A 21812-nucleotide genomic window follows, 5' to 3' on the forward strand; every position below is an offset into this window, starting at 1 on the left:
AAGCCCATAACTCTACATATAACAGAAAGGATCACATTGTAACTTATAACAAATGCAAATAACCATATGAACCCCAGCAGAACTAAAACACAGAATCGTTACAATCCCAAAAAATACTTAAGCGATATTTTACTTCTTTGCTTAATTCTGAACAACCTGAGTGAGCATTTACAATGTTTTAATCTGAAATAACGGGAGATAGAAACATCGTTTGGGCTACAGCTACCATGCTAGCGTTAAAACAAAAGCCACCTTAACTTCAAGCTATGTCAACTCCTGAAGTTTTGAGTTGAAAACATTTGGTGGCGTTTTTATGTGAAAGAAGGACATATGGAGCCAAACACTTTAAGTTACTGACTGTCAATCGCAAACTTAAGGATATCTTAACTGGTCAGATTCTGCTGGATTACTTAAGGAAAGAAGTAAAACCAGAACCAGATAGAGGAGGTAACAGCATCTGACAACATGAAAGAAGGGTAAATGAACAAATCATGTCAGCAGAAAGCCAGCTCAAATAGCCTCCTCAAAGGGACCACCTCTAAGCAGCCACATTGTTTGACATCTGTTTTGCAGCTTTGCTCTGTGCAGCGGTTTGTGTTGAGAAAGCAGCGTGCGTATATCATCTTTGGCCCAGATCCAGGGCGTCCAGGCTGCTGGCTAGGTCGTCCAATGCAAGCGTTTCACGGGGAGGGCAAACAGCCAACAAATCGGACAACCAGCGATGAACCGTTCCACCAAAATCTTCCTGCTTGACGTTAGGGCTTAAATGAGTCACTAAATAATAGTTTGCTAAGTAAGCTAAGCATTTCTGCAAAGCCCACATACTTTTTTTTCCCCCTCCATTTCTGTGTTTGTTTCTTCTCTTCCTGTGTAAAGAGCTGCATGCCCCCGTTAATGTTTAATACAACTGAGCCCTGGAAGCAAATTTGATTTAGGTTTCCTGAAAACTTTTGGAAATTTCACTAGTCAAAAATATTTCACATCAGTCAGAAAATGCTGTCGTGGCCAGCACAGGGCTAGTTTTTATTTCGGATTAATGATGCCCTGTGATATTGTACCTGTTCTCGGACACTTATAATTTCATAGGCTGTGAAGAGCACTAAACATACTTTAATGCATGTATCATCTCTTCCTTCTAAAACATAGAGGTTATGGGAACATTCCTACAGGGTTCTGAAATTTTCACAAAAGTTTAACAGCGCTCACAGCTGTCGGGGGTCGCTTTCTTCTTTTCTTGGCGAGACATATTTCCAGACACATTCATCTTAGAATACTAATGTTCCAGATTTTTGAACATTAACTTATGTTGACACCCATAGTGCAATAATATCAGGAAACAAATCATAAGAATCACATCTGACTCAGATTGGAACATGAAAACCTTTTTTTTTTTTATTTCTCGCTGACTGCCTAAATCTGGAGAACTGTGAGAGACAAGAGAATGTAATGTTAAAAACATAAATCTTCACCAGCACAAGACTCAAACTAATATATCACTGGGATATACAGTAGCTGGCACTCTGTACTGAAAGTAGTGTTGAAGAGGAATGTTACATTTCACAGATATCACTGTAAAGGTTCATAACAAAAACTGTTTTAAATTTCAACATGTCACGCATGACATTAATAAGCAGAGGACAACTTTTTTGAAAAAGATAATTTATTTTTTCAAAGCCGCTTTATATAAAAAGATATTGCAGCAATGGAAAAGCTTAGGGTATAAATGAAACAGAGCAAAAACCAAAGCAATCACAGAATGCTTCATAAAGGCAACCTTCATCTCTGACACACAATAAATCAGCCTTATACCACAAATGATGCTCCGCACCAAATACAACACAAACAAACGAAAAAGATGATCACTTAAAAGTGATTTATTGACAGAAGTAATGTGGGGTTATTTTAGCTATGGCAAGCCAAAGGTGGCAAATTCAGATGTAAAAAAAAAAAAAAATCTATATATAAACATGTTGTGTATGGACACTGGCTTAACTTTGAATAATAACATAAATGAAAAGAATGGAACAGAAGAAACTTTTCTTCATCAATGTCTCATTAAAAAAATGGACTTTACATATTTATAGCATTACACCATTTTTATCCAAACACTTCCACCACTTGGTTTATGTCCTGGAGATTTGTTCTGTGGAAAAGCCATAAAGACAGACCTGCTCAACTAAAACAACGCAAAGCATCTTGAGTTATGAGGCAGCACCATTCAAGCCATATATCACAATCTTTTTAGTGTTCACAATTAACATATTAGTATATGTCATGTTCTGCATTTCATAGCCAAAGTCATAATATTGATACAATGCATGATGTGTCCAGCACTAAGAGAGAGAGAGAAAAAAAAGTCATCAAAAGTTATATTGTGTGATTTATCACTGAAGACAATGAAATAGCTATTTCTGCTGCTATTTAACAAAGGAGTACCTAGGTTTTTAGCTTCTTGGGTGGGACTTTTTTAAGTTCTTGGTTCTTTTGATCTTGGGTAGTGTCCTGGTCAGGGTGAGTTTGGACCACCTGTGACTCCTGGAGCTGTTTAAGGCTGAGAGTTTGCTGCTCCTTCGTGGTTTCTCGTTGGGCCAGACGCAAGAGACGTTTCAGAGTCTTCACCTTTTCCTTCAGGTGGCCATTGGCTTTCTCCAATGTACGCACTTTCTGGGAGAGAGTCCTCACTCGCTCCTCCTCCTCAAACAGAGCTTTCTGAACTGTGGAGCACAACAGCTGAGAAGAGACAGAAAAAAAAATAGTGTTGTTTATTCAAGCTTTCCACCAAAGCAATTTTTAGCAAAAAAGGGGAAACTCACATGGCATATGTGAATAAATGACAGTAGTGAATAATTGTGACGTGGAAGGAAAGTGACACATAATTCAAATGGAAAGAAATAAAAACATGGCTTTTGAAGCTGTTTTCAACCAAAAATCAGAAAAATTATTTGTATATTCGAACACTGACCACTTTAATTTTATGTAGGGACACCAATAACATCAATCTCTTCTTTGCAATGCACAGTGTTTCCTCCAGGATATTATTTTTTGCATTAGAATAACTTTGATTTTTATAAATATTCTGACTAAAATCATGAAGAGAGATATTTTTCTTTCCTGCTGGTTGACAACATTAAAATGTGTAGTTGCTACTTTAATAACAAGGAAAAGCTTTGATTAATTAGTAAAAATATGGCAATGCCTTATTTAATGATGTGATTCTGAAATGAAAGATTTTTCTTGATAATGCTGCCATAATATTCCTTTGTTCTGACATGTTTCATGTTCTGTTGTTTGTTGTTTCAATCCACCTGTGTGGGGTGTGTGTGTGTCACCAGTTTTGGGAAGAATAGATTTTCAAATCCACCCTCTGTAACACTCCTGTCTCAGCTGTTAATCTGATGTGCTGCTAATCTGACATAATGTAAACTTCGGCGGCAGCATTTTGGAAGCAAAACCAAACCAGGCCAAAATTTTGGACGCATCTTTAAATTTCTATTTACCATGAGTTCGTAAAACCAGTATCAATTTTATGGATTTTGGTTTAGTGTTACTGATATGCACCATTTGCTCAGTTTGAAGATATTAGTGTTAGTATTAGTAGAGATATTTAGAAGATTTACAAGAGTCATAACTTCAGGGCTAATACAAATAAATCGTGACAATCATGACTAGATCAACTAAACAAAGTTTCTGTTAGTTGATGTCACATGGTTACTTGGAAACTATTGCTAAGACCTGGTAAGGGCTTGAACCGACCCCATAAAGTCATGAAAAAGAAAACAACTTTTTTGTTACATGTATGATCTAGAACTGCTGTTTGGATATGGCCTATTCTTTGTGTAAGTCACATGAGAGAACACTGCTGACAGGCTCTTTGGGCCCAGAGCCTGTATCAACAGCTCACAAGTCCTCCAGGATATTCCCATGTTTGTATAAGAATGAGCCAAAAAAGGGTTATTTTTGGATGCTTGCAGCTTAAAACAAGGGATTTGGGAAGAGAAACAAAAAACAGTGAAGGGGAACAATGTGAAGGCAATCCTGTTTCTCATGTGTCTTGTGTAAAGTAGTGTGTGGTGAAAGTGAGGAAAAGCCAAATTCAGATGTAGCTGCAGACAAAAGATGTGTAAGAAACTCTGTGACTTTTGTGCTTTTGGATCTTCCAGCAGAGTTCGATACTCCTGTCTTGTCTCTCATTTGGAGCACTGAGTGGATATAAAAGGGGCGGCTTTGGATTGGCTCTCTGAGTGACAGAAGGTTTCGTGTTAGTAATGAAAAGTTTGTGTGCTGCCTCTTTCTTGCGGTCCTCTTCTGTTTTCCTTACATCAGAGAAAACATGACCTTCTCTTTCATTGCTCTCTCTAGCACCCAAACATCCATGCGTCATCCAGTCCCTGTTGGATTTCTTTGAAGATGTCAACGCTTGTTTTAATGATAGTAAAACACGTGATTATATTCAGGCCTAATAAGCAACCTGCCTATTACATTTTGTTTTCTGGAGTCATACATTTGACAGAAAACAGCCAATTTTGGAATAATTGTGGACTCCGTTGAAATTTGATAAAACAAATCTGTTCTGCAAAAAAGTTTCTTCCAGTTAAAGCAAGCAAAGCAAAACTTAAACTAGGTTTATCTAGGCATGACTTGGAGAGAGTAATACATCCCCTCGACTACTGCAATGCACTTTATGCTGGCGTCAGTCAATCATCTCTAGTTCTTCAACTTATTCAAAGTGTTGATGGGGGCATCTTCTTACATGAGCACATCTCACCTGTCCTGGCCTCTTTCTCCTCTGTACCTTTTAGTATCTTCTCACTTTGTATCTTTCTTTGCAAACCTCTAGGAGCTGACCAGTTGCTTTTAGTTGTGGAAGTTTAAAGGAGCTCAACTTTTTCTGTTATGACTCCCAACCTGTGGAACGAACATCAGTCAGGCATCTTCTCTTCCTGTGTTTAATTTTGAGACTCTACAGAAGTCTCTTTTAAAACACGATCTTTTTTCAATTAGTTCTAATCAGTTGCGAATTGACTTGCTCGTATTATCTGTGTAGTATTTTTGTGTCTTTCTTTGTGTTTTGTTTTTCTTTTCTTTTTATCTATTTTTGTTAGTATGTACAGTACTTTGGCAAACATTCAGTTTTTAAATGAGCTTAATAAATAAATTGGACTCTGGTTAATTTTGATTTCGGACTTGAAGTAAGTGCAATTTCACATCAAAAACAAAAGGCGATGCAGAATCAGATTTTAATGGAAAATTGAGTACGCTTGACTCCATGTGAACAGACGAGAATAAAGATATGCAAAAATGATTCTTATTATAAAAATACTTCATTGACAACACAGTGAACCAGCTGAGCAAAGTCCCTCTGTTTCATTGGGACACTGTTGTGAGCCGAAATCCAACATGCCCGCGAACCTGAGACAGATGATCCAAAGACCTGGACCCTTCCTGGCTAAAACAAAAAAAAAATTACCTCCATATGCCTCTGACTGTGTTTCTTAGATTTCCTCTGCAGACTCTAATGCTTCCACATGGGCCAGCGGGACAACCGATGTAAATTCTCTGCCATCAGATAACAACCACTGAAGGTTTTGAGGAAATGTAAAAAAAAAAGAGCTGCCGACCCACATCATTGGTTAGAACGTTACTTGTTGTAATATTAGCTGTGCGCTCTTTCCATGTGCTTTTACTTTGGTCCCGGAGGACTTTCTTTGAAAGTACGAAACTTTAAAACGGAAAAGAATCACATTTAGACACCAAACAGGGAAAAGCAGAAAGTGTTAAATTTAACAACTTACCAACTTTACGTTTTTTTGTGCCCACAAATGATTTTTACTTGAGGACACACTCAGTCTGAGGTGGAGCACTCGAAGATTATGGCTGTCAGAGTTACTGAAGTTATTCAGATAAAGGTAGCAGCTGCTGCCTGGTAGTAGTTGCCATGTTTCAGTGAGATTTTAGAGACTTCTACTTTAGTTCTTACTGAGTTTCTTTAGCCTCCTATACAACATATACGTTTAAACGTTTTTTCTTATGAAAGAATCTGTGGATTATGTATGATTTAAAGATAATCTGATTAGTAGCTACAGAATTGAAGGTTTACTTAGGACTCAGAAGCAACTAATATTTAGTTTTAACCCTGAATGAAACAAACTGACTTTCGAAATTGTCCAGAGGATATTGATGAAGTAATGTATTTGGAGAGGAGCAGTGAATGTCTACAGAAAATGGACTTGCCTAGGAAATCTCTGTTTTTTATTCGTCAACAAAGTATCGTTTTTGGCCTGTGTTAGTTTCCATGGTGACCAGCTGTTGTGCTGGCAGATAGATGGCTCTGCTTCTATCTGCTTCATATTTCAAGTAAAAAAAAGTCTGTACATACTCTGCAACAACCGGGAAACTTGTTCTCTCTTTTGGATAAAAGGGGGGGAAAAATGACATCATTCATCTCTCTCAGATTTGGATCCAAAATTCTTGCTATGGATACAGTCAAAAATGAAAAGACAGCATAAGTCTACACGTGGTTGTGAACGCTTATTTACTACTGCAGGTAAACATGTAATGCTTGTCTGCTTAGCAGTAAATAACTTGTCCTGTTTTTAAGCAGCAAGAGGCACAGTGGTATGGTTGTTTCCAGGAGGTCAGCCCTTATACTTGCCCCACTAACTGCTGTGCTGCCCTGCCTACCTCTCCACACACACTGAAATGTGTCTGTTCTCACTCAGCAAGCTTTGTTTGCTATCTCCTCTCTTTTTAATTGTTTTTCATTGATGTCAGAGATTTAATGAGGGGTAGGAATGTTTATAAGGATTTTTCCTTCTATTTATAAGGTAAATACAGCAAAAAAAATACCTATAATTTTCTCCTAAATAGTTCAAACAAACCAAAAGTTAAATAGCTCAAGGGCATAGATCTTTCTAAAAACAAATCCAAGTCAGTCAACTGCAGCAGAGCATGTTTCAAGAACCCCAGCCCCCGTAAAAAAAACTGAATCATGCCACAGTAAACCGAAAACAATTGTCTAGCTAATGGCTATTAATGTTGAACTCTAGAGTCCAAAAGCAAAACATCCCAATTTACCATTTAAATCACAGTCAGCTCAAACATTTTCTTATAAGTTGGATCAAGAGTATCTACCAGTTATAGAAGGTAAAGTACCATCATGTTTCTAATTTTGAAGATGATTACTTATCGAAACAATGATCCATTCAAAACATTTTGCTTTGTATTTATAATCACAACCCTGATCCAAAGGGTAACGGAAATCCATGGCAGATTTATTTTTGCATGACAAGCCAGAAAATAATTGTAGACAGAGGAAAAACAAGGCCGAACTAAATCTGATATATTAGATGGAGCAAGTTCACTATTTTTATATAATACCATAATTTAAGAAAAGGCACACACTTTTCTACTAAGGGATTACCAGTGATGTTTAGATGGGAAAACAACTCCGCTCAATAACATCAGTTTATTGCGAAAAAGAAAGTAGACATCTCCTTATAGGGTCCTTCTTTTATTAGGTGCAAGGGTTTGTGGGAAGTCTCAAAAGTATTTTGTGTGTAGCAGTATATTTGATACTGCAATGAATGCTCTATTCCTGGTTTTAATTCCCTTAACAATTCAGTTATTGACTCTTGTGCTTTTTCAATTTTCCTTCAGACATTGCAGGTTCTCTGTCTTGCCAAACCTCAAGAAAAGTTCTTCTGGTTTCTCATGCATTAAGAACATTTTGACATGCCAGCTTTTTCCATCCTTTCATTGAAAAAAAAGAGATGTAATGCCTAATCCTTTTTGTGTGCTCCACAATATGTCCAACCTTTGGGTCTTTTAAGAGTAAACTTTTGTGAAACAGTAACAGCTATACCAGAATGGGCTATTTGACCAAATGCCTGAAACAGAAGACTCAAATGACTCTTTCCAAAGTCAAACTAATATACTTAGCTCTGTTGTGTCCACATTAGAGGACACAACAGCAGAGATCAAATTTCAAGACCTTGAGGGCCAACCCCATGTTAGCTCCCAAGTTTTGAAGGAGTAATTCAAAATCAAGCCAAGTTAGATTTTTTAAAGGTAGGTCTAAGTAAAGTCCCAACTATTCCAGGGCTAGTCCGAGTTGAGGCTTAAACCGTTGAGGGACAGGTCAATGTCAAGATAAATCTCTCAGTTCAAAGAGAAAGTTGAGTCTTTAAAAGACTCAACTTGAGTGTAACTCAAGTCTTTAAAGGGTAAATCCAAGTCTCAAGTTTAAGTCCAAGTCTTACGATTGAACATTGCGTATCCGTGCCATGTAGTTTGTCAAATACAGAGAAATGCTGTAGGTTATGAATTTGAAAAATGAAGTTCAAGCCAAATAGAGCGCATGGAGATGTAACGTCAGTATCACTATCTTTTTCATGTTCAATTCAGTAACAAAACTGTGATTACGTGCTGTGAATTATGGTAAAGAAATCAAACTGTGTTTAATTAGCACACAACATGCTTTACAGATTAAAACCAAAACAAACCTACACTCAAATGACTCCATACAATAGCTTCTATCCAGCAGAAATATACAAATGCATAACAAGCAAGCATATGGTAAGAAAAACCAACAGGCATACACAATCTAAATGATTTTTGGTCATTTAATATATGGCTCTGTGTTAAAGACGTCTGAAATCTGCTCATATCAGTCTTTAGTTTATTCATCAAACATACCCTGAAACATGAGAACCTGCAGTCAGTGGCTTACTGACTACAAATGTTTATTTAATACTGCTGATATTAAATAAAAACAGAGGAAGTCAAAAGTTGCTGTTTACTCCTTTTCCTGCCAAGAAACATTAGAATCCAAACCTTCTGCGTGTAACATTACCATGACAAATCATTTGTATATACAACACTTACCCAGAGGGAATTTTTACATTAATATTTACTGATTGGGTCTGCACTTGCTAACTTTTACCATTTATTATACATAAGATATAGACTGTTTAGGGAGATCAAGTCTTAGAACTTGACTGAGGATCAAATATAGAGTCTTTACCAGAGCAAGTCTAAGTCAAGTCTAGAGTCTCTGCTTTTTGCAACTTGGGTGTAAGTCACAGACGTAAGTCGCCATCTTCAGTGCGTACGTACCCGGCTGTCCTCTTGAGCCTCCCACTCCGGAGTGAAGCTGTGGACTTGAGTTCCAGGTGTGCAGTTGGAGAACTGGAAGAGGCTGGCAAACATGCGGTGGTTCTCTGGAGTGTCGGGGAAGATGGGGTCCTGGAAATTAACTCCATGTGGAATAATGTTGTAGTTTTCATCCATCCTACATGACATAAAGAGCACAAATACGCTTAATAAAGAAAATAAAAAACAAAGCCAAAGTGTTTGCATGTCTGACTAAATCCAGATGAAAACACAAGTCAATATGAATTTGCTTGTATAGCACATCAAAACAACAGGTGGCGACCAACGTCCAGTACAATTCAATAAAATTAAGTAACGTGACAACAACAAGGTAGCATACACATGCAGGAAAAAAAAACTATGATCAAGAGTGTTTTGAGCTCTCGCTAAAACTGAAAGTTCACACAAGTAACCTGCCAATTCATTGCATAGATATACCTGTTAATGTTTAAAAATGGGGGAAGAAAATATAACTATGTAATTTGCTGGCAGACTTTGATTTAATATTATAAAACCCTGAGAAGCATGTGGATGACTCAACCAGTAAATTACAAGGTGAGAGGGATTTATGAAGTGTGTTTCATATCTTCAGGAGGTTTTGTGTTATTCATCTGGATTTCATTTCAAGCCCCTCGGGGAATGTCCACTGCCTAGCTGTCCCTATCAGAGGCTGTGCCGTTAGTATGTTGAAGTAGCAAGGGAGAGCTCATGTTTTCCTTCAGCAGATGATGTCAAAGGTTAGATGTAATCACAGAAACTAAAAGTATTTGGATTTGCAGATTCAGGGTAGAGTATAAAAACCTGAGAAAAAAAGTGAACCCAAAGAACATCAGGTATAGTAACTGATAGTGCATATTGATAATTTTTAGCATTAATGCAATGACGTTTTCTTTAACAGGGAAAGTAGAACTCCAGAGAGAGCAAAAAGTGGGCCAAATGTTTTTCAGCAAACGTATGGATTTAGCAGCACACTCGGTCTATTTTTATGGATCCTGAGGGATGTCCTTCGATGATTTTTTCAGTGTTAGACTGTGATTTATCCTGTCTAGGGAGCATGTACTCATGATTGACTGGAGAAGCTATTTTTGTTCAAGAAGATGCTTTGGGGGAGAGGAAAAAAAATGCCCCCTGTAGACTTGATAACAGGTCTTCTGTAAGTAACTATTGCTAAACTCAATGGCAGTAATTGAACACATGTTATGGGTCTTATTTTTTTTAGTTATTTGTGCATATGGCAGAACAGTTTTCAGAAAAGGTTAAATTAATCGCAGAATTTCTTAAGAAACAAAAGTGAACACATAAGTGAGAGGATGCAACCGGGTCATGCATGTCAAATTAGGACAGCAAGTCTGCACAATGAAAGTGTTGGAGGCAAACCGCTCCAAACATAACAAATGATGTAGCCTTTTAAACATATGTGGAATAATGCAAAGGGGAAATGAACACCTCCCCCCCCCCAAAACATTCTTCAGGAGAAACTGATTCATATCACTCCTTCGGGTGCCATAACACTTTACCCCAGATGCATGCATGGTGGTTATTCGTTAATAACTCAATATGCCCCATGAATAGAGGATGTAGACACTGTTCACCTTAGAAAGAAGTAGTAGTTGTTGTTTTCGGTGACGCTGTAGGAGAAGCAAGGCAAGTATCCCAGGCCACTGACGTTGAACCTGGAGCCAGCGGGGACCTCCAGCATGCTGCCCCAGGACTGGTCGCACAGCAGCTCGATCTCTGCGGAGAAGAGCAGGTCGGTGTCGTGCTGCCACGGCAGGTAGTTGTACACGCTGTAGGACTCTTTGTGTAGAGCCAGCACCTTGGCAAAGACGATGATCTCCGCCAGCTCAGCGCGGCACGCTTCCGTCTGCGGTCTCCAGTCGTGGGGTAACTGACATCCCCAGCTCCCATCGGTGCCGCCAGCTGCCAAAACAAACCCCAGAATAATCCACATGATGCGACGGAGAGGACACATCTGTCGCTCCGCTGTGCGCATAAAGGCGCACAAGACTCCGGGTGGATGCAATTAAGTGGGGGGGCAAAAGGTGTTTCACATGTGTTTTCAGTTATGCAAAAATAATTTTTCTCCAGATCTGGATTTTGCAAGATGAAGAAGCCCCGAAGTCCGCTCCAGTCAGTGTAATCCTAACTTGTCCGAGCAGAGCTGCAGCCTAACCACGACACCAGCATCCTCTCCAAAAAACTGCCTCTTACCTCTGAGACAAGACGAGAAGCAGCAAGGGAAATAAATTTGTGTGAACTCATTTAATAAAAGTTTCTCTAAATTACTATGTAATAAAAAAAAGAGCCTTTACTATTCCCAATAGTCTGACATTATGTAAAAGATAATTCATTTCAACAAATCCTTAGAAAAGTTTAAATATTAAACAATTAAAGAGATCAAATTTCACTGGCGCCCTCTGATGGACATCTTGGAGAACGACAGTGTTTGGGTTAATTTCTTTCAGTTTTTAATGAAAAATGTAAGCTTTCATAATAATGACAATCATTTTTTCTTTTTCTTACCGTTAATGTCAATCAAAAAGGAAGGACTCTTAATATGGTCAGTTTTAAGCCTAGTCTTGAAAAGTTAAACGCTCTTAAAAGATTTTGTAACAAAAAGATTCATATAAAACTGAGATGGTGATAGCATATTTGGACATCTTTAAGAAAATGTGCAGTTACAGTCTCATATCAATTATCATAGTGAAAGATTAAAGAACGATTACATTGATGTAATTACGGTATATACTTAAAAGCTTAAGTATAGGTGATTAAGAATATTTATGCTGAATTAAAAATGATCATGTTAAATCTAGTTTCTTTGTACTTTATTTTAACTTATAATTTCATAATACTGAAAATGTGTATTTACCATACTTAGTTGTTTTATTCATATAATTACTCAACTTTACAAAGTTTTTGAGTTTACTTTATTTAATTATATAGTTTTTGTGTGGTTTGCTATTGTTTTCTGCTTTACAGTCTGTGTTTCCTATCACTTTATTTTGGTCTCTTTGAAAAAAGCTCTGTAAATAAAGAAATGGTTAATTTATTATATGCGCCCAGTGTAAAGATTGAGCCGCTTTGCCCCGAACGCGGAAGCTGAGGTGCAAAGAGCCCAACAGTTCAGAGTTTCTCATAAATCCTCTATTGTCACTATTTAAATATCATATTCATTGTTCCAGGTAGGGGAAGCCATGCTTTGCTGCATTTTACAATGAACTTAAGTTTTATATCCAGACTATCAAAGACAGAAAATAGCTATTAAAACAATTGAACTCTGTACTGCTTTGAATGAACAGTTGGGAACCGAAGCCCCGTAGCTTTTTCTTCATCTTGAATATATTTATCTGTATTTGTTTTTTTTCTGGAGGCAGAACAAATGTTTCACTCTGTCGTTGTACAGTGTGTCTGTGAATAAAGTTTAAAAAAAAAAACATCTCCCCCCTCCCCCACACCCAACAGACTTCTTGTGGCTTTGATGTCATAGTGATGTCACTCATCCTGTCTATGACATCACTGGCGGCTGCCTTTGTATTGCCAGATTCCACAGAGAAATTCATTTGCAGTCTGAACCAGAGAGCAAAGATGGAAGAGGATAATTTTGTGTTGACAAAAATTGACAATTTACAGAAGAACCGCAGCAAGCTGCAGGAGGAGAACCAAGAGCTTCAGAAAACCATAGAAAGTCTGAAGACTAAACTAGAGAGACTTAACAGAACGGACAAGACACACAACTGGCATGAGGAAAATTGCTTACTACTAAAATCAAATGCATTTTACAAGAAACAAATCAGAAAAATTAATCTGGACCTGGAGGAAGAAAATGCAACTATACACCAGCTGAGATGTGATAATGAAGCCAAATTAAGAATAAAAGATAAACTGGAAGAGGAACGGATAAAACAGAGAAACACTGCAGCGGACAAATTAAGAGCAAAAACAGAAAAACTCGAGTGGCTAGAGAGAGAAAATGAAGAATTAAATAAAGAGATTGTATCGCTGAAGATTAAAAATGACAGGATCGAATCCAGACTGGCGGAAAAAAGCAAAGATGTCCAGCAAAGGGAAGAACCAGTCAGGGAAAATATCCAGGAAGAGGAACTTTCAGTATGTCAGAAAGTAGGGAGAATTTTTATGCACATGTACGATTCAACGGTGGCGTATTGGGTGCCACCCTGGGTTTTTTTTTAACAGAAAAGGATATTTTGGGTTGCTGGAAACAGGATGTTTGTGGGATAGTGATGCGTTTAAATTAATTACAAATATAAATACTCTTGTTTGCTTTTGGAATTTGTGCCTAGTGAGAGATGCTTGCAGGAAGACATCTAAACGGGTCAAACTGGAAGCTGACACCAGATGGTCTGCAGCAAGAGTGATGACTGACGGATGATTAAGGGTCGAGTTTATGGACCAGAAACAGAGGAACTGTACATGAGACAGGGATGCACAAGACACCTCCTTGTTCTGTGGGTTCATCAGTTCCTGCATCGTTTCTACAGAAGGAAATAAACAAGAACTCTGAATTTTGCATTCTACATTACAGCAGCTTGCAGGTGCAACACACCTGTGACTCAAGAGAACAGAAGAAGCAGCTGCTATGTGATTAACTCAAGATAACCAAATCCAGGGGTCTCAAACTCCAGGCCTCGAGGGCCGCAGTCCTGCAGTTTTTAGATGTGCCACAGGTACAAAACACTGGATTGAAATGACTTGATGACCTCCTCCTTGTGTAGATCAGTTCTCCACAGCCTTAATGACCTAATTATTCTGTTCAGGTGTGGTGCAGCAGAGGCACATCTAAAAGTTGCAGGACTGCGGCCCTCGAGGACTGGAGTTTGAGACCCCTGAATAGGCTCTGTAACTAGGACCGCCCTAAGGAAATAAAAAGAAAGTCTCTGGGAGGAGCTGTTTTAGAGCGGGTAGATTGTAACTAAAGCACGCTGCTGTCCGTTCTCCTTGCTAGTAAATCTAAAACTCACTTGTCTCTCTCTTCTTTTTCAGTTTGAGAAGGCTTAGGTAGATGAACCTGACATTAATTTGGTCCTTCCAAGCCGGATCCCAGGATCCTGAAGGATTCCAGCGGGTGAGACCGAATCCAGAAGGACCGTGCGCACGGCTAAACTCTTCAGAATGAGTTTAGATCTTTTTCCGGGACTGGTATTTGGTTTACCGGCTGGAATCTGACGCTTGACGGGACTCCGTTTACTGAGAGTAAATTGTCTTTTAAAAGAAAAGCGTGAATGAGTTGATGGCGTTCGCGTTAAAAGAAATCCTGTGTAAGAAACGCTGTGAATCCTGGGCTCTAACAGCTGAAACTAAACGGCTTTAACTTTATGCTGTTGTGGTGATAATTGGATAGCGGAGTCCAGCGAGCAGCCGCTTAAATCCGTCTTAAAAGTTTCATTCCGTAAAAAAACAGGGCGGCGGAGTCCTGCGTGAAGACGCTTCAGCTCCGGAACTGAAGTGTGATTGGAGGTATAAACACCTTTAGGTATTTTATCTCATTTAAAGTAGCGGGTTTGGAAGGAGCAAACCAATTGTGGATGCAGAGGCAAGAATCCTCCACTCGTAAGAGTCCAAGAAAGGATTACCACAATCGGTATTTTTAATTGTTACCCACTGTAGTGGCTACTTGTTCTTTTCTATAAAGCCACTATATTGATAAATTAGCTTCAGTTTTCTTTGTTAGTATCGGTTAGCTTATCTCTTCTTAGTTGACGCGTTTCTGTTCATTGATATGTCTTGTGCATTAAATAATAAACAATACTTACGGTTCCACACAAAGTATGAACTTTACTTTCTTTGGCATAACATGAAAATTATTTTGTCTTGCACAGCATCCTTAAAATTAACGGTCAAAAACTGTGTAGAGGTTAAGCGACCACACTTCATCCAACATTCTTTTCTTTTTTACTCTTAAGTGACACCGCCCTTTTTATATATACAATTGTGTCCTTTAGGTGGCGCTGTTTTATAAAAAACATAGTAAAATAAAACCTTACTGTAAAGACAATATCTAAATATGCAAAAAGCATACAAAAAAGAAACAATGTTAAAACTAACATTTTTGGCTCTTACATTTCCGGCCCCATAATTGCACATGGAGAAAACATGTCAATTATATAACATAACTTTAGCAAGAGCAAAAACATAGAATATATTCAAAAAAAAGAAGTGATGTAACTGTCTCTATACAATGTCCTTCTTATGAATCAAGCATAACTTGTCAATGGGTCTTTCCAAAGTGTTGGTCATTGTTTTCACCAGAACCCTGCGAACTAGACCCTTCTTATCTGGCAAAGTTTTTAGGACTCTTCCCATGACCCATGCATTCCTGGGAGCAGTTTGATCCATGATTAGGACAACATCATCAGTGGCGAGGTTTTCTTTAATTTGAAACCACTTCTGACGTTCTTGAAGAATGGGAAGATACTCTTTTGTCCACCGTTTCCAAAATAGGTCAGCAATATACTGAGACTGCCTCCATCTTCTGCGAGCATAAAGATCTGCCTGTTGAAACAGTCCAGATGGTAACAGAGGTTGCTTTTTCAGTAACAGCAAATGGTTTGGAGTCAACGGTTCAATGTCATTAGGATCATCCGAAACACTTGTTATAGGTCTTGCATTAATGATGGCTTCGACCTCACAGAACACCGTTTGGAGACCTTCATCATCAAGCATCTGCTGTTTCAGCACAGAGCTTAGCACTCTTTTCACAGTTCGAACCTGCCTCTCCCAAACTCCACCATGATGAGAGCCGCCTGGTGGATTAAATATCCACTGAATTCCATTTTGTCTCAGTGTATCTTCAATTTTTGATTGGTTCCACTGCTCAATAGACTCGCACAACTGTCTTTCAGCACCAACAAAGTTAGTGCCATTGTCTGAGCGAAGCACCATAACTTGTCCTCTTCGACACATAAATCTCCGTATTGCATTTATACAAGAGTCTGTGTCCAGTGAATGAGCCACTTCTATATGCACGGCTCTGATTGCAAGGCATGTAAATAGGACACCATATCTTTTAACATTACTCCGTCCTCTCTTTATTTCGATTGGTCCAAAGAAGTCGACACCTGTATTAGTGAAGGGTGGTGAATCAGGCAAAACCCGATCTTGTGGTAAGTCAGACATTTTTTGTTCTCCTGGTTTTCCATGAAGCTTTCGACAAACAGCACAGTTTGAAAGCAACTTCCTTACTGCTGAATGTGCCTTAGGAATCCAATATTTCTGTCGTAGTTGAGAAAGCACATAGTTTCTTCCACTGTGTCCTGATTGCTCATGAATATTCCTGAGAATGAGTCTTGATATGTGCATGTCTTTTGAGAGAATAGCAGGATGTACAGCCTCTTCAGACATGGCTGAATTACAAAGTCTGCCACCAACTCTCAGCATGTTATCAATAAGGAGAGGATCTAATTTATAGATCTCACTGTTTCTTTTCACGCAAACGCCTTTTTGCAAAGATGAGATTTCTTCTGGAAACCGTTGGCATTGACTATACTGAACAACTGCCCTTTCTGCATCTTGTAGATTTTGTACTGATAGTGGATTCATTTTCATTTTAGTCTTGTACTCATTCATCCTCTTGACCATATCTGCGTTACTGGTTGTCTTTTGGATGAGTTGTCTTTGCTGGCTAAGTTGTAATAAGATTTCTTTGAGCCTTAGCATCCATGCTATAGCCTTTTTTAACTTGTACCAGCTGGAATAGTACTCAATCAGTTGGTTAATAGGGCATGGAGCACTTGTTGTCAATGTTAAGTTTACTTTTAGTTTCTTCTTCAACTCAACATCATCTTGGTCCACAAGTTTACTTTCATGACCTTCTGGCCATGACTCTTCCAGACTTTGAAGAAATGTTGGGCCGTTTATCCATTTCTCATTTTTCATAAAGTCTTCTGCTGTCAACCCACGTGATGCACAGTCTGCTGGATTGAGGGAAGTATTAACATATCTCCACTGAGATGGTTTTGTGTTTTCCCTTATAATTGCAACTCTATTTGCAACAAAAGTTTTGAATCTGTGTGTTTCAGATGAGATGTAAGATAACACTGTAGTGCTGTCAGTCCAAAACTGGGAGTCTTGTAAGTCGAGTTGCATTTCTTTCCTCAACATTTTGTCCATTTTTACAGCAACGACAGCAGCTGCAAGTTCCATTCTTGGTATTGTAGTCTGCTTTATCGGTGCAACACGGGCCTTTCCTATGATGAAAGCAGAATGGAATTTTCCTTCTTCATTCTTTAAGCTGAGATATGTGACAGTTCCGTATCCCAACTCACTTGCATCAGAGAAATGATGCAGTTTAGCTGTAATGGCAGACTTGAACTCAGGTGGTTTTATGCATCTGTTAATGTTGAAGCTTGAAAGCAAGTCAAGCTCATCTAGCCACTTTTTCCATTTTCTTGCAAATTCTTCAGGTATTTCTTCATCCCATCCAAGTTTGTTCTTGCACATCTGTTGGAGAAGAGTTTTTGGGAGAAGGGTGACGGGTGCTAGAAAACCCAGTGGATCATAAATAGAACTCACCACCGAGAGAAGTCCTCTTCTTGTCATCGGTCTGGTTTTCACATTGATAGTAAATGTGAAAGCATCACTTTCAGTGCACCATTGAACTCCTAGCGTTCTTTCCTTAGGTAATGTGTCATTACTTAGGTCCAGATCTTTGAACTCCTTTGCTCTCTCTTCTTCGGGGATGGTAGCCAACAGTTCACGGCTGTTGCTTGCCCATTTAGTTAGATGAAACCCTCCTGTGGCACACAATGCAGTTAATTCTTCAACCATAACAATGGCTTTAGCAGTGGTATCCACAGCCTTAAGGCAGTCATCAACATAAAAGTTATTTAGTACAGTTTCCACTGTTTCTGATGATGATTTGCTTTGATTATCCTCAGCTGTTCTCCTTAGTGCAAACATAGCACAACTAGGTGAAGATGTGGCACCAAATGGATGGACAATCATCTTAAACTCTTCTAGAGTTCTTGTGAAGTCACCTTCAGGCCACCACAAGAACCTCAAAAGGTCTGTGTCTTCATTTGCAACCTTTACTTGATGATACATTGCTTGAATGTCTGCTGTCATTGCAATAGGACCCTGCCTGAACCGGGTGAGGACTCCAATGAGGGAGTTAGCAAGGTCAGGTCCCTGTAGCAGTATGTCATTTAGGGATGTTCCTTGAAATGAAGCAGCACAATCAAAAACCACACGCAGCTTCTTTTTACGAGGATGGTACACACCATGATGTGGTATGTACCAAATCCTTCCATCTGGTCTGTTGAGTTGTTGATCCGGTACTTGTACTGCGTAGCCCATCTCCAACATGTTTGAAATAAATGTTTTGTATTCATCATGGAACAATGGGTTTCTTTGAAATTTCCTTTTCAGATTAACTGCACGTTGTTCAGCCAATTTTTTGTTGCATGGCATTGTGACAGACTCATGTTTGACAGGAAGCTTCATACTGTAATGACCATTGATAGAACTCAGTGAGCTAGTTACTTTTTCCATGAAAAGGTTGTCTTCATGAGACATCTCCAACTTGTCATCACAGTTTCTCTCAGGGAAGTCATGGTTGTATTGTTGCCTTGTGAGTTCTTCTATTGTTTCCAAACTAACTCTGTTAACAGTAACCTGTTGTTGCTTTTCCATTTCTGAACAGGCTCCATTGGGTTCTCTGAGGGGTCCATTTATTATCCAACCGAGTGGTGTTCTCACTGCATATGGTCCACTGTCCTGGCTGTTTATCACTTTCCAGGGTTCCATGGCCTTGTATGCATTGTTTCCAATCAAAAGACTCACATCAGCATCTATGCATGGCAATTTGACATCCTTCAGATATGGCCACTGATCCAGTTCTCCCTGCAGAGGGATGTTTGCTTTGCTCACTGGTATCTCCTTTTGTGTGAATACTTTTGGCAGGTCAATAAACATACATCCTTCCATACCACTCACTTCCAGGTCAGTCAACATGTAGCTATCAGTGCTGGACTGTTTATTCATAGTAGTAAGAAAAATCTTTGTTTTTCTGCCTGTGAGATTGAGCTGTCTTGCTAAATCTTCAGTACAAAAAGTACCAGAACTTCCTGGGTCAATAAAGGCATAAGTTTCAACCATTTTTGGACTTTTCTTTGATTTGATTCTTACAGGCACTATTGCAAGAATACTATCTTTATCCCCAGTCAAATCATTTTCCTTAAGCACTGATGCAAGTGCACTTGATGAGACCTGTGGTTCATTTTTATCACTGGTTGATTCAAGTTTATTTTCTTCAAGTCTTAAAACATGAAGCAGACTTGGATGTTTTTTAGCACAAAACTGACATGACATCTTTTGTTTGCAATCTTTGCTAAGATGTCCTCTGACCAAACAGCTGAAACAAAGTCCTGATTTCTTCAAAAATTCAACCTTATCATTATGAGGTTTATCTCTGAAAGTGTCACACATTTCAAATGTGTGATTCATTTTGCAAAATAGACATGGCGTTGAAAAAGCAGTACTGTTTGTAGCTCTTTCTGATTGAGTTTTAGTAGCTTTAATTGTGGTTTCTTCTTTACAGGTAATGTCTGTTGCAAAGCTACTTTTCTTGAAGCCATCTCCTTTTACACTTTTGATCTGTGTCTTTCTTTTTTCTCCCTTTTCTGCTGGTTGAGAGGGGTTTATATTTCCAAACAATGGATCTGTCATCAGCCGAGCTTGTTTGTCAATAAAACTCACCAAGTCTGTGAATTTGGCTCTAGTTTTGGATTTTTCTTGTAGTTCAAATGCATGTGCTCTCCATTTTTCTCTCATCTTATATGGTAGTTTGGATGTCAAAATCCTTATGTTGACAGGATTGTCCATCTCATCCAAGTAGTCAATGTCGTCCATTGCATTACAACAACTTGTAAGGAAAAGAGAAAAAGAACTCAATGACTTTCCATCTTCAGGCTTAATTTGAGGCCACTGTAATGCCTTGTCCATATAAGCGGAAGCAATCTGAATCTCATTTCCATATTGGATTTGTAACAGTTTCATTGCTTCCTGAAAACCTCTGTGTGGTTGCATGTGTTGACAGCTCCTAACAAGATCTCTGACTTCACCTCTTGTATACTGTTCTAAATAGTACAGTTTATCAGCAGGGTTCTCAGTCTTTGTTTCAATAGTGTGATTGAAGGCTCTCATGAAGGAACGGAAATGCAATGGATCACCGTAAAAAATAGGAACATCAACTGGTGGCATTTTAGAAAGTTGTTGTTGTTTAACAAGAAGTTCTGTGATGTCATTCTGTTTTTGCATTACTTTGCAAAGTTCCTCCATATTATTACTCTGCTGTGTGTTTCCATGTAACAATTCAGATGAGTGAACATCAGTGACGTGTTGAGTGGACTGAACAACAGCATCATTAAAAGTTGGTTGTTGCTGCAAATCTCTTGGCATGAGGGGATGATGCACATTTTCACTTTCCTCTTTTTGTGTAAAGGTTTTGCTTTCAAACGTTCCATCTCTGATAACTGGAGCTTCATAGTCTTCATAAACCTTTATCTTGGCAGTTGCTTCTGCTATAGCAGTTTCAACATCCAACTGTTCTTTCTTAGCTTTTAGTTGAGCTTCTTCTAATTCCAACAACTGCTTCTTTTTAAGAGTAGCAGCCTTTGCAAGAAGTGCAGCTCTTTTCGCTTCCTCCTTCAAGCGAGCTGAGGATGCAGATGATGTGGATGAAGAAGCACATGAACTGCTACTAACTGACTTTGCTTTAGATCCAGTCCCTTTTGATCTTTTCTTTGACACAGAAGCAATGGATACACTATCCATAGGACTCACTTCTACATCTAACTGATGGTCATCTATGGTTTTCCTTTTTTGTTCTTTAATCCATGTTTCTGTTTTTTCCAAAATAGACTTGAAAAAATCATATTTTGGCTGAAACCAATATTCTTGGTCAACATGTTGTTCATCTTCATGAAGAATTTCCAAAACTGCTTCATTGGATTTACTAAACTCTTCAAGAAGTGTCTGAAATAATGGTAAATGCTCTTCTTCAATCTGGATCAAACTTCCATTATTTTGCATTAAGCTATCAATCTCCTTAGATTTAGCTGTCAACTGTCCAAGTTTGTACCTTCTTACATTGATCAGTTTATGGAGTTTAGAATCCAGAGCCTTTTCTGTGAGCTTTGGCGCCCTCTTTTGGTCATCTTCGTTTACTACAGCGTTTGAGTCTGAGTTGTCCGCCATTATGACCTTCTTATGCTTTAAAAATCGTTATTACGTTGTCCTTCGTCTTCAATAGACACACGAAGTCATCCTTCTTTTCAAACGATGTAAACAGTTTTTGACTTATGTAGTGGCTACTTGTTCTTTTCTATAAAGCCACTATATTGATAAATTAGCTTCAGTTTTCTTTGTTAGTATCGGTTAGCTTATCTCTTCTTAGTTGACGCGTTTCTGTTCATTGATATGTCTTGTGCATTAAATAATAAACAATACTTACGGTTCCACACAAAGTATGAACTTTACTTTCTTTGGCATAACATGAAAATTATTTTGTCTTGCACAGCATCCTTAAAATTAACGGTCAAAAACTGTGTAGAGGTTAAGCGACCACACTTCATCCAACATTCTTTTCTTTTTTACTCTTAAGTGACACCGCCCTTTTTATATATACAATTGTGTCCTTTAGG

The 21812-nt window shown here is 38.5% G+C and overlaps 1 protein-coding gene across 1 annotated transcript; it reads right to left on the bottom strand.

Moving 5' to 3' along the window:
* Window positions 1–1642: 1642 nt before the first annotated feature.
* LOC102230552 (coiled-coil domain-containing protein 3-like) lies at window positions 1643–11359 on the bottom strand. The gene is made up of 4 exons (XM_005804325.3): window positions 10743–11359; window positions 9115–9289; window positions 2437–2730; window positions 1643–2333 (listed from the first exon to the last, which is right to left on the bottom strand). Exons 1-3 carry the CDS (start codon window positions 11141–11143, stop codon window positions 2437–2439), a joined length of 870 nt encoding a protein of 289 aa, XP_005804382.3. The 5' UTR covers window positions 11144–11359; the 3' UTR covers window positions 1643–2333.
* Between the last annotated feature and the right edge of the window lie 10453 nt (window positions 11360–21812).

This window comes from Xiphophorus maculatus, chromosome 20, assembly GCF_002775205.1.
Source record: "Xiphophorus maculatus strain JP 163 A chromosome 20, X_maculatus-5.0-male, whole genome shotgun sequence".
In the NCBI taxonomy this organism is placed as follows: domain Eukaryota; kingdom Metazoa; phylum Chordata; class Actinopteri; order Cyprinodontiformes; family Poeciliidae; genus Xiphophorus; species Xiphophorus maculatus.